The sequence below is a fragment of the Peromyscus leucopus genome, chromosome 1 (genome assembly GCF_004664715.2).
Source record: "Peromyscus leucopus breed LL Stock chromosome 1, UCI_PerLeu_2.1, whole genome shotgun sequence".
Lineage (NCBI taxonomy): Eukaryota > Metazoa > Chordata > Mammalia > Rodentia > Cricetidae > Peromyscus > Peromyscus leucopus.
The window spans coordinates 64,429,586-64,441,633 of NC_051063.1; the positions used below are offsets into that span (position 1 = coordinate 64,429,586).

The 12,048-nt window shown below is 48.2% G+C and overlaps 1 protein-coding gene and 1 pseudogene across 1 annotated transcript; both read left to right on the plus strand.

The window, feature by feature from the left end:
- Positions 1–959: 959 nt before the first annotated feature.
- Positions 960–3,315, plus strand: LOC114694952 (homeobox protein MSX-3). Its single transcript, XM_028872058.2, has 2 exons — positions 960–1,396; positions 2,041–3,315. The coding sequence occupies exons 1-2, from the start codon at positions 1,183–1,185 to the stop codon at positions 2,436–2,438; spliced, it is 612 nt and encodes a 203-aa protein (XP_028727891.1). The 5' UTR covers positions 960–1,182; the 3' UTR covers positions 2,439–3,315.
- A 3,200-nt stretch (positions 3,316–6,515) lies between these two features.
- LOC114695421 lies at positions 6,516–7,607 on the plus strand (annotated as a pseudogene).
- The last annotated feature ends 4,441 nt before the right edge of the window (positions 7,608–12,048 follow it).

Below are 12,048 nucleotides of genomic sequence, written 5' to 3' on the forward strand. Positions count from 1 at the left end.
GCGCCAGTTTGCTCTGCAGCGTGGGAGAACGTTTTTAAACCAGAAGAGCTGTGAGGTTTGGGGACAAGAATCACCAGCAGCGACAGACTCTATCTGGCCTCAGCCGCACCCTTCCCGAGCCCAAAGAATCCTCAGCTGACGCTTTTGAGAGCCGATCGAGAGGTTCCCACCCTGCTTGTCCCGGTCAGGGAAAGACTGCATCACTGGAGACCCTCTCTAGACACCTTTCATGAATCTGCGTCAGCGATTCAGCCGGACAAATACAGGGCACCCAGAAGACGATCATGCACCGGGCATCTAGTTAAGGACTCTCAGCTTTGAGCAGCCTGAGGCGCTTGCATCCTGAGCTGCATCCTTAAGGCTAGTAAGGTCTTCCTCCACCACCTTCCCTTGGCCTCTGTCTTCGGGATCAAAGACATGTCTCTCCAGTCGATTACTGGCCCAAGCTGGGAAGCAAGCGCAGCCCTCGAAGTTTCTAATGGCCCGGAAAATGTTTGGAGACTCCAGAAGCCCTAAGAGAGACCCGAGAGTAAAGACACCACAATTCGACCTCAAAGGATCAGAAAGCAGAATCTTGTTGGTCTCATTCGAACGCTATGACTAAAATAGTCGTGAGCCAGTTTCTCAGCAAGAAAAGCAGCCGGTCAACACACCATTGTAGGAGGCGCAAGCTCAAAACTGCTCTCTGTCTAAGCGCTTAGGCTCGAGATCCGAGCAAGGTCAAGAATTGATGCCTAGACGGTGGCTACACTACACGCGCCCGCGCGCTGTCCATTCCTCCGCTCCAGGAGGCTGAGTCCATCTCTTCGTCGGTGCCTGGGTTCCCCCTCAGCCTTTCCCGCAGGAGGAGCTCGGTAAGCGCCCCCACAGACGGCAGTAGGTCCTGAAAACCTGATGTGGGTGCGACAATGCCACCCCAGGTCTCGGGGCACTCAGTTCCCAGGCAGCGGCCCCGCCCTTCTCTGTCGGTCCCGCCCCCGAAAGCAGTGAATCCAACCCGCACTGAGGCCCGCACATCGGCTGAAACGACCATTGGGTAGCGGCTCATGAAAGCGGAGCCACCTTTTTATAGGGTGCGGAGGGGCCCTAGAGCCACCGAGTCCAGGGTCCTGGCAAAACAAGCCGCCGCTGCGTCTCGCGAGTACCAGCCGGGCGGGTAGCCCTGCACCCGCCATCCCATGCATGGCCCGGGCGACACTCGACATGAACACGGAGGGGCTCGGAACACGCGGCGGGGGCCACGTAGGGCATGGACCACTCCCCTTCAGCGTCGAGTCACTGCTGGAGGCTGAGCGCGTACGGGGCTCCGAGCCTGGGGAGCTAGGGGAGGAGAGGCCGCAGGGTGCCTCGAAGCCCGGAGCATGGCCCCCACCGGTCACGCACACGTGCCCCCCACGTAAGTGCTCTCAGTGCCCGGGTCCCAGGCCCTGAAAAGCGTGCGCGTATTCAAGGCGAGGAAGTCCGCCTGTCGGTCGGGGGCAATGCTCGCTGTGGCTCCGAACTTAATTACTAGCCACTAACTCTCCCAGCCACAAATTGGTACAAATTGGTGATGGGATAACTGGTGATGGGAGCCCGACATTGTGCACAGGCCCAACAGCCACGTCCACGTCTCTTCCTGGGCGAAGTCCGCAACCCAGGACAGATACCCCTAATGTTTTTCCACTCCTTGTCGCTCACGCTTTTACACCCCTTACCGACTTTGCGTATGCTCGCGACAACTAACTAGTCTGCCTATAGCCCTGACCTCTACTCATCCTGCTATTGCAGCCGCCTCCCGCCCCAGCTTCGCTCTTTTTCCAAGTGGGCAGTCTCCAGTTTCCTTGGAGTGCGAGGTCACGGATTGGGAGAGTCTAGAGCGCCTCCCCTCCACTTCCCTGCCCCCTTGCTTTGCTTATCCACGTGGCTTTGGAGACCTCGCTCCTCTGAGCGGAGTGGTCACGGAGCACCAACCTTCCTTTGTAGGGGATGGGACAGTGTCGGGATAGGGGTGTGCAGCCAGGGTTTGAGCGCTCGCCCTGTGCTTCTCTTTCCTTTCAGGTGCCCCCAGCCCTCCACCCTGCACCCTCCGCAAACACAAAAACAACCGCAAGCCACGGACGCCCTTCACCACCGCGCAGCTGCTGGCGCTTGAGCGCAAGTTTCACCAGAAGCAGTACTTGTCCATTGCTGAACGCGCCGAGTTCTCCAGCAGTTTGAGCCTCACTGAGACTCAAGTCAAGATCTGGTTTCAGAACCGCCGAGCCAAGGCCAAGCGGCTGCAGGAGGCTGAGCTGGAGAAGCTGAAGCTGGCAGCCAAGCCACTACTGCCGGCGTTTGCCCTGCCGTTTCCGCTGGGCACTCAGCTGCACAGCTCCCCGGCCTCTTTCGGCGGCGGCGCGGTTCCTGGCGTCCTCGCCGGGCCGGTCGCGGCTTATGGCATGTACTACCTGTCTTAGCCCATGGAACCAAGTTCTAGCCTCTGGGGTTCAGGCCTGAGCCACAGCTCCACCCGCCGCTGATGCTCCTGGTAATTTCTGACCTTTAGGTATCCCTTTCATTTTAGTTTTTCGTTTTTTACTGTTCATACGATGTTATATTTGATGACTGGAACCTCTTTGCAGGCATCTTACAAATATTTCAAACCTTCCTAAAATCATGTTCACACCAATCTGTTTTCTGACAGTAAAGGGCTTCATACAGTCCTTGAAATGGATAAAAGTAGGTCTTCCTACTTCGTACAAAGCAGCACCAAGGACTTTAGAGAGGCTCTTTTGGACTGGTATAACAATTCCATAAAAAGAAATTAAAATAAAAATGATGTAGTAGGATTGCTAGGAAGAAACTTAGAAATTATTATCACTCTAACTAAGTGTGGTACGTTTTACCCATTGTTATTTTTTTAGATTATACAACGTTATTTTTTAGCGTATACACTGTTCAAGGAGCCAGAGGCAAACGCTGCATCGGTGGGAGCTTGGGGAAGGTGATATGCCGCTGGCACCAAGCACCAAAATAAGGGTGGTCCTGGGGCAATGCCTGCTGGGCTTCAAGATTGGAGGGCTGTAGCTGTCACGCTGAAGGCAGCGGCCCGCAGGGACCAAGCCCTAGCCTCCTGGGTGCCGGACCAATGAAGAGAAGAGACTGAGGGTTGAGAGAGCCTTACTGTGGGCGCAGTAGGAGGCGGGGCTTGAGAAGGTCCCAAAGGACTTGCTGTGAGTGCCAGAGGCCCCTGTAATCCAGATGTGCCTTAGAAAAGCGGTGGACTTGTTTAGGAATCCAGACCCCTACCTTTATTTGAGGAACGAAAAAAAAAAAAAAAAAAAAAAAAAAAAAGAACATCTAAGCTGTCCAGTCCCATCCTCCCTGTAGGATTCTCAACCCTGTCAAGACAGACTACCCTTTGGGTACCTGTCAACGGCACTGGTAAAACCTGTGGCTGTTTCCACAGTAAGCTTCTGCCACAACCTCGAGATTTAAGTCTGGAGTGTGCCGAGGGCTCACAAAGGTCCCCTGGAGTCTCAGCCCGGCCAAGGACAAGCCCCTTCTTCCAGATGCTGCCTTGGAGCCGGAGAGGAAGAACTGGGCTGCAGAAGTGTGCTTGCTGTGTGTTCAGGGGACCTCCCAGGGATGGCCCTGGGTTAGGATATTCTGGTTGGGAGGAGGGGGAAGACTGGGCTGTCTGTGCTCAGCAGCCTAAGCCAGAACAACTGCTCCAGAAAAACCACTGTCCTGTGACCGTCACTGCTCCATCTGCTCCAAATAAAACAGAAGAGATGATATTTCATGGAATTGCCTATTGATACCCACCGACATTCCTCAGCCCTGTGTCTCTTGGAAAATGGAAAACAGATCGGTTGTTGTTTTGTTTTGAGACAGAATCTCACCATGTAGCCTTAACTGGCCTGGGGCTTGCTATTCTCCAAGGATGGCCTTGGACTCAGTAAGGTCCACTTGCCTCTGCCTCCCAAGTGTTGGGATTAAAGGCGCACACCACCATGCCCAGCTATGTGATTTTTTTTTAAGTCAATTGGCTCAGTTTTAGGGGTGTTAGATGCAGAGAGTAAAGAACAGTTGCAAGGGAGAGTGGCTGTGTCTCAAGTGCGTGTACAGAGAGATCCCTCAGCCCAGGCTGTTTAAACTTCAGCCCAGTCCTACTGCCGCTCTCAAGAGGTCAGACCCTCTCCTGGTGTGCAAACGCCGATGCGCAGAGAGCCTGGGGAAGGGTCCTGAGATTTCACCAGCAAGTCTGCTCCTTGGAAAGCAGACCTGGAACTACTTGTGTCGCCCAGGCTGGCTTTAGACTCAAAGCAATCCTATCTCACCCCGCTGAGTCTTGGGATGACAGACATGAGCCACCAGGCAAGCAGCTGCCTCGGTTCTGCTCTCAGATCTGAGGTACTGAGTGGCACTGGGCACGGTCATGTACAGCCACGGCCAGTGCATGGACAATCCAGAAATGACAGGAAAGTGAAAATCGAATGTTCACTTCAGAAAAGAGGGTGTGTGCCACCCTACCACTTCAGAGTGGATCTAGATCTGTGCGGCACATCTCTATCTGCTGCCCAAGAGCATGTGATGGCACGAGCCACCAAGGGCCGAGCCAAAAAACTGCTGGTCAGCTGACTGGCCAGCTTGCTAGTTTGCCTCTCTGACCCAAATTACCCAGCCAGGAATATTCTCCCCAGATTCTTTCACTGAGCCATTCCAATTATGTGTCTGGTTCTGAGAGTCCTCCCCCTGGGGGTGGGCATGGCTCCGGTGGTCTAGGAGGTAGGATGTATCCATACCTTCACATCATTCGGCAGGTGTTCTTCCTGTTGCCCAGCAGTGTTTGCTTTTGGGACAAGGCTGAGGCACACTCACACTTTTCTGGAGAGCTGACTACCAGCCTTCTTACAGAACTCAGACCCCTTCTGGTCCCAGCCAGGACCTGATGCTGTACATACTCACTGAGCTAATCCTGAATTCAGATAGTATGTCCTCGAAGTCAAGGTCTTTAAAGGCCAGAAGTGGCCCAGAGCCAGTTGTGTAAGGATTTCCTTATTGTGACATTGCAGATCTTTGGGCCTCTGCCATTCAGCATCATATGGATAGACTGCTGAATCCCAGAGTCATGGCTTCCAGTCTAAGCCCTTTCAGCTGCCAATTCTGGACCACTGAGGGTGGACTTGGAGACCTGGCCCTGCCCCTGGGAACTTGTATCAGGGAGGCCACTGGACAAAGTGACCTAAAAGCTGTTGAGGGTGGACCATGCCTCTCTGGGCTTGAAGCAGGCAAAACAAGAAATAGAGAAGTAATGAAATGGTGTGGACTGCAGATGACCTTGGGCAGAGCAGAGGTACAGAGGTCTGGACTGTGACTTACTCGTCGAGTATATGCGTCTCATCTTTCCCATTAGAGTGACCTGATGTGTCAGATGGGTATGGGAGGTCAGAGTATTGCCTGAGCTCTGGGAAACAGCCCTGGAGACTTTAAGGTCAGGATCACCCCCAGGGAGGGAGCCAGGGCTCGTGCACCTACTAGCCTCCAAACAGAGCTGGGGTTGGCCACCCATATCAGCTTTGGCCCCTCTGAGTCTAGGGGACTGACTGGTCTAGGGTCTCCAGTATAGCGACCTGAGGGCATAGGTACTGTGCTGTGGACCACTCAAGGTGGAGCCTGGTCAGTCCCGTTGGTGTTTCTAGAAGGGACTCTGTAGACATGACTAGCAGACCCTGGGTGATGTAAGAGATCTGGAGGGCAGCATCTCCTCCTGGGGATTTCTGCACAGCTGATACACAATAGGCGGACAAGGTCATAGGGCGGGCATTAAAGGACAATGTCATCCCTTTCTTGCTTGAAGAATGGTGAGCATCCTTCTGCTGAGTAACATAAGCCAGGTGCCGGGGAAGAACAACTGTCTCCTGTCCTCTCTGTGCTTCCGATCTTCTTCAGCTCCCAATCTGGTGGTATTCTTGGGAAGCCTTTGGTTAAGTGGGTCACCACTTCCCTGAAACATTGTGAATAATGCCATGCAGTTGGTGCCAGAGTCTGATAATCTCATTTTTACTGTGAAGAAATATTGTCTAAATATACACAAGTTTTGCTGTTCCTGATTGGCACATTGCATTCGCATTGCATTTGATTGTGTTATTAAGAAAAGAAAAAAAAATCAGCCAGGCAGTGATGGCACATGCGTTTAATCCCAGCACTTGAAAGGCAGGGCCAGGTGGATCTCTGTGAGTTCCAGGCCAGCCTGGTCTACAGAGCAAGATCCAGGACAGGCACTAAAACTACACAGAGAAACCCTGTCTCAAAAAACAAAACAAAAAGAAGAAGAGAAGAAGAAGAAGAAGAAAAGGAAGAAAGAAAGAAAAAAGAAAAGAAATAAAAATAATCATGCATTAAACAGAGATGGTTGATAATAGAGAGAAGCTAAGTTCCAGAGATGGTCAAAGGAGGGAAAGAAATGTCTTCACATTTATAATGTGTGTGCTTTAGAAACAAAAAAGTGGCTGCACCCCTGAGCTCATACTCAGGGGACGTGTGGGATGCAATTGTGGGCCGGTCCAGGGACCATGTGGCTGTTTGTGTGGATGGGCCCAGTGTCGAGTGCCAGGTGTGTGCTCAGTGGTGGTGGGCATGGTGCTGGCCCTTGAAGAGAAAGACAGGCTGCAAGATCAAAATCATCGAGATCATGCCAGAATTTCAGAAAAGCACAGTTTGTATCAACAATCCTACAAGAAATTATCTGTGGTCTCATTAAAGGAGGAGTTGCCAAACTTCAGATAGTAACAGACTTTTATATGATGCTTAAATAGGTTTTCCTACAAAGGGAAAAGATGGCCAACATGTTATAATATTATTGATAACTGTAGGCTTTTTTTAAAAAAAATATTTTAATTTATTTATATAGAGTATAGAGTGCTCTGGCTGCCTGTATGCCTGAAGGCCAAAAGAAGACACCAGATCTCATCACAGATGGTTGTGAGCCACCAAGTGGTTGCAGGGAATTGAACTCAGGACATCTGGAGGAGCAGCCAGTGCTCTTAACCGCTGAGCCATCTCTCCAGTCCCAACAAGCATAAACTTATTACAGATGAATTTCCAAGAAAGTTACTGTAGTTAAAGGAGCAGTATTACACTGTTGAAGTTGGCCCTGTTCTCTGTGGAAGAGAAGTTCCCTTACATGGTAGAGTGGTGTACTAAGTCACATGATTTGCTTGTTGAACACGTCATATCAAAAGCCAAACTTAACAGAGACTCTGACAGACTCTGATGTTATGCTCATGGAAGGAGATGAGAATTTCTTCGGTAAACTTCAACAGCACCATATCCCTATGTTCATATTTTTGGCTGGTCTCGGTGACATGCTTGAAGGATATGATTCTCAATTCTCATATATTCAAGGGCCATCCTCCAGGTTACGAGATAGCAGGAGCATGAGGGTTTGCCAGACTCTCATGATTGTTCAGTTTGTTTGTTCTGTTAAAAAGCTATGCTGACATACAATTCACAAGCCTTCTGGTTCCCCCATTCAGTCTGTAATTCACCACCACCACCACAGTCAATGTTCAACATTTTCATCATCACCAAAAGAAACTCTCTCCTTCAGCCATCATCCCTATTCCTCCCCACCGCCCAGCCCTAACCTAACACAACAAACGTGTTGCTTTTACTATTCAGGACTTTTGCTAGAAATGGAACCATACAGTAAGGTGTGTGTGTGTGTGTGTGTGTGTGTTCTCATTTATTTAGTTTTCAGTGTTCCTCTGTATTACAGTATGTTGATATCAATTCCTCATTCTTTTTGTTTTGTTTGGTTTGTTTTGGTTTGGATTTTCAAGACAGGGTTTCTCTGTGTAGTTTTGGTGCCTGTCCTGGATCTTGCTCTGTAGACCAGGCTAGCCTCGAACTCACAGAGATCTGCCTGGCTCTGCCTCCCAAGTGCTGGGATTAAAGGTGTGTGCCACCACTGCCTGGGTCCTCATTCTTTTTATGGCTGAAAAATATTCCTGTTATATGTATATAACCCATTTGTCTATCAATTTGATAGTTGGTGAATATTTGCATTGCTTTTATCTTTTGCCTGTTGTGAATTATGCTGCTATGAACATTCATATATTTGTGTGTGTGTGTGTGTGTGTGTGTGTGTGTGTGTGTGTGAATGTGTGTTCATTTCTCTTGGTGTGTATACCTAAGAGTGGAGTTGCTGGGTCAGATAGTGACTGTGTCTAAGGTACTGCAACATTGTTTCCACAATCATCTGTCCACTCCCGTGTGTGTGTGTGTGTGTGTGTGTGTGTGTGTGTGTGTGTGTGTGTGTGTGTGTCCTGAGGAGTGAAATGTGGCTCATGTTGTTAGTTTTTGAGTCACTTCCATTTTAATTCCTGTAGTATAATTTACATTGCACCAGCAGTGTTAAAAGTTCCCTTTCCCACATCTTCTCTAGACTTTGCTTACATTTAAGTTTTTTGAGACTTTATTTTACGTGTATGGGTGTTTTGCCTACATGTATGTCTGTGCACCATGTGTGTGTAGTGCTTGGTCAGAAGAGGGTGTTGGATCCCCTGGGATGCTTGTAAGCCACCATGTAGTTGCTGAGAATTGAACCCAGGCCCTTTGGAAAAGCAGCCAGTGGTCTTAACCTCTGAGTCATCTTTCTAGCCACTCATTGATTATTTTTAAAATTAATTTTATTGTCAGGTGCGATAGTGCATGCCTTTAATCCCACAATTCAGGAGGCAGAGGCAAGTAGATTTCTGTAAACTCAAGGCCAACCTGGTCTCCATAGTAAGCTCCAGGTCAGCCACACTACAGAGTGAGACCTTGTTTCAAAATATTACTTTTTAAAGTTATCCGGGTGTGTATGTCAGTGTGGGGTTATATGCACAGAAGTGTAGGTACCCATGGAGAAGAGAAGAAGGGTGTTGGGTATTCAGGACCTGGAGTTACAGGTAGTTGTAAGCTGCCTGTTGTCAGTGCTGGGAACCAAATTCTGGTCCTCTCCAAGTGCAGTACATTGAAGTGTGAACCTAATTAGTCTTATCAATAAAAAACAGGAGTCAGATATTGGGGTAATAACCTGAAAGATCAGAGAAGCAGAGGAGCAGCCACCAGTGACTTCTTACCTCTCCAGATCCTCTAACCAAAAGGGCCAAGATCTTGTCTCCACCTTGTCTTATCACTTCCTGTCTCTGCCTCCTGAGTGCTAGGATTAAAGATGTGAGCTTCCCAAATGCTGGTATTAAAGATGTGAGCTTCCTGAGTGCTGAGATTAAAGGCATGGGCCACCACCACCCAGCTCCTATGGTTAACTAGTAGCTAGTTCCACCCTCTGATTTCCAGGCAAGCTTTATTTGTCAGAACACACACAAAAAACTAAGCCACTTCAGCCTTTGTTCTCATTTTATTGATGATTATAATTCTGACAGGTCAAGTGGAATCTCTCAGTGTTGAACACTTTTTCATATATTTATTGGCCACTTCTAACAACTGTTCGATCCAGTTGTCTACTTATTGTAGATGTAACCAACCGTCTTATTAAATAAGAAACACAGAAACAATGTAAAAGAGAAAGCCTAGAGGTCAGAGCTCAGAGCTTAAATCTCACCCTTCCTCCTGCTGTCCCAGCTTCGCGAAAAGAGACCTACTTCCTGTCGGTTCGTTTTTTTTATAGTATGTTGTTCTGCCTTCTCATTGGTTGTAAACCCAAACACATGACTGCCTCGTCACTGTCTGAATGTACAGCCCCCTAGGTCTTAAAGGTATATGTCTCCAATGCTGACTGTATCCCTGAACACACAGAGATCTTATGGGATTAAAGGCGTGTGCCACCACCGCCACACTCTTGCTATGGCTCTAATAGCTCTGACCCTGAACACACAGATATCTATGGGATTAAAGGCGTGTGCCACCACCGCCACACTCTTGCTATGGCTCTAATAGCTCTGACCCTGAACACACAGATATCTATGGGATTAAAGGCGTGTGCCACCACCGCCACACTCTTGCTATGGCTCTAATAGCTCTGACCCCCAGACAACTTTATTTATTAACATACAATCAAAATAATAATTCTGTACAATTAGATTACCACCACAACTTATTGACAGTATTATTTATTCTTTTGGTGTTTAATGTCTTGACTTGTTTCTATACTTTAGATCAGTGATTCTCAACCTTCCCAATGCTGTGACCCTTTAATGCAGTTCCTCATGTTGTAGTGACCCCCAACCATACAATTATTTCATTGCTACTGTAATTTTGCTATTGTTATGAATCATAATGCAAATATCTGATATGCAAGATATCTGATATTTGACCCGGGGGGGGGGGATGATCCCACAGGTTGAGAACCACTGTTCTAGATAGTAATACCTTATCAGACAGCTAGCAATGAGCTTCACCCATTCTGCAGGCTGTCTGTTTTCTTCATGGTGCTACTTCTATTTCTTATAAATCTCATTTGTCAGTTCTTGGAGTTCCTGAGATGCTTAGGTCCTTAACAGAAAGCCCTTGGTCATGCCTTTATCTTGACATGTTTTCTCTGATTTCTCCTAACAGTTTCAGAATTCCAGGTCTTACATTAAGAGCTTTGATCCAGGTTGACTTTGATCCAGGTTGGCAGACAAGAGTCAAGGATCTGGTTTCCTTCTTCTGTGTGTGGAACCTACTCTTTCCCAACACCGTATGTGAAAGAGTCTATCTTTTCGCCAAGGTATTTTGGGCACCGTTTTCAGATTAGGTGACTCCACTGCATGAGCTTACTTCTGGCCACTTTATTCTCACTAGTCTGCTTACCTGCTTTGTGCCTCCACCATATTGTTTCTATTACAGCTTTGTATTCTAACTTGCAGTCAGGTATGGTGATATCTCTAGCATTCCTCTTTCCTGCGTCCATATGGATTTTAAGATCACCTTTTTTATTCTTGTCCTGCCCTTCATCAAATCTGATGATCTGGGACCCAGGCTGGCTTTGAACTCTCGGTCTTGCCAGTGTTGGGATTACAGATGAGAGCCACATAACCTTGTCTTTTCACTTTTCTCAGTTCCTTGACTTGCATTGTCCGGTTGATCTGTCCAGCTCACTTAGTCTTCCCGTGCCATCTCAGCTCTCCCTGTGAGTCCTTCAGTGAGTTTTTAAAGTTCAAGCACTATACTCTCAACTCCAGAATTCCCATCTGGCTCTTTTGAAAGCTGGAGAGATGGCTTAGTGGTTAAGAGCATGCACAGTGCCTCTAGAGGATCTGAGTTGGGTTCCCATCAATCATACCAGACGTCTGTAACTCTAGCTCCAGGCCAGAGCCTCTGTGGGCACCTGCTATCATGTGCACATACACATAATGAAAATAAATCTCAAAAAAAACAAACCCCAAACCCCGAATATCACTTTATGGAAGGTCTCTGTGGGGTAGTGTGTTCCTGCCTTCCTTAGTTTTGTGAACATGGTGATGGCAGTGGACTCTACTAGTCCTGGCATTCTGCCACCTCATAGGCAGTTTCCACTGCCTTCAATATCAGGAGGTGGGCTGCACATTCTATTTCTTCTGACCTCTCATTGCTGCTGTTTAAACTTGACATTAGTAACAACTAATTGATCTTAGAACTACTCTGGGGCTTGTTATTGGTGTGTTTGTGGTTAGATGGAGCATGGTTTTGGTAAAGATGGCTTTCCTGTGTTTGGCTTTCCCAAGCTTCTGGTATCTCAGGAAAAAATGGGTTTTGCTGGCCACAGACCTGGGATAGGTTTTTTGGTTTGTTTTTGTTGTTGTTTTAAGGCTTCTGGTAGGACCTGCACCCGTGAGCTCTCTCAATATCTACCCCACAGCTGGCCCAGTACTCCTGAAGTGTATGTACAATCTCTCTCCTAGGGTTTCCTCCTGCACTCTTCCAGATGCCATGTCCCCATGGAGTTTAACTAGTTGCACAGGGCACAAGGACAAGGCTGTCTCTTAGAGCATAAGGATCCTGGATTCACCTGTGGCTGTTCTAGACCCCTTCCTCACAGCTTTTGTGGGATGCAGGAATTATACAAATCTCCCTAAAACTTTGTGTCAGAAGCAAAATAGTCATGGCTCATAATCA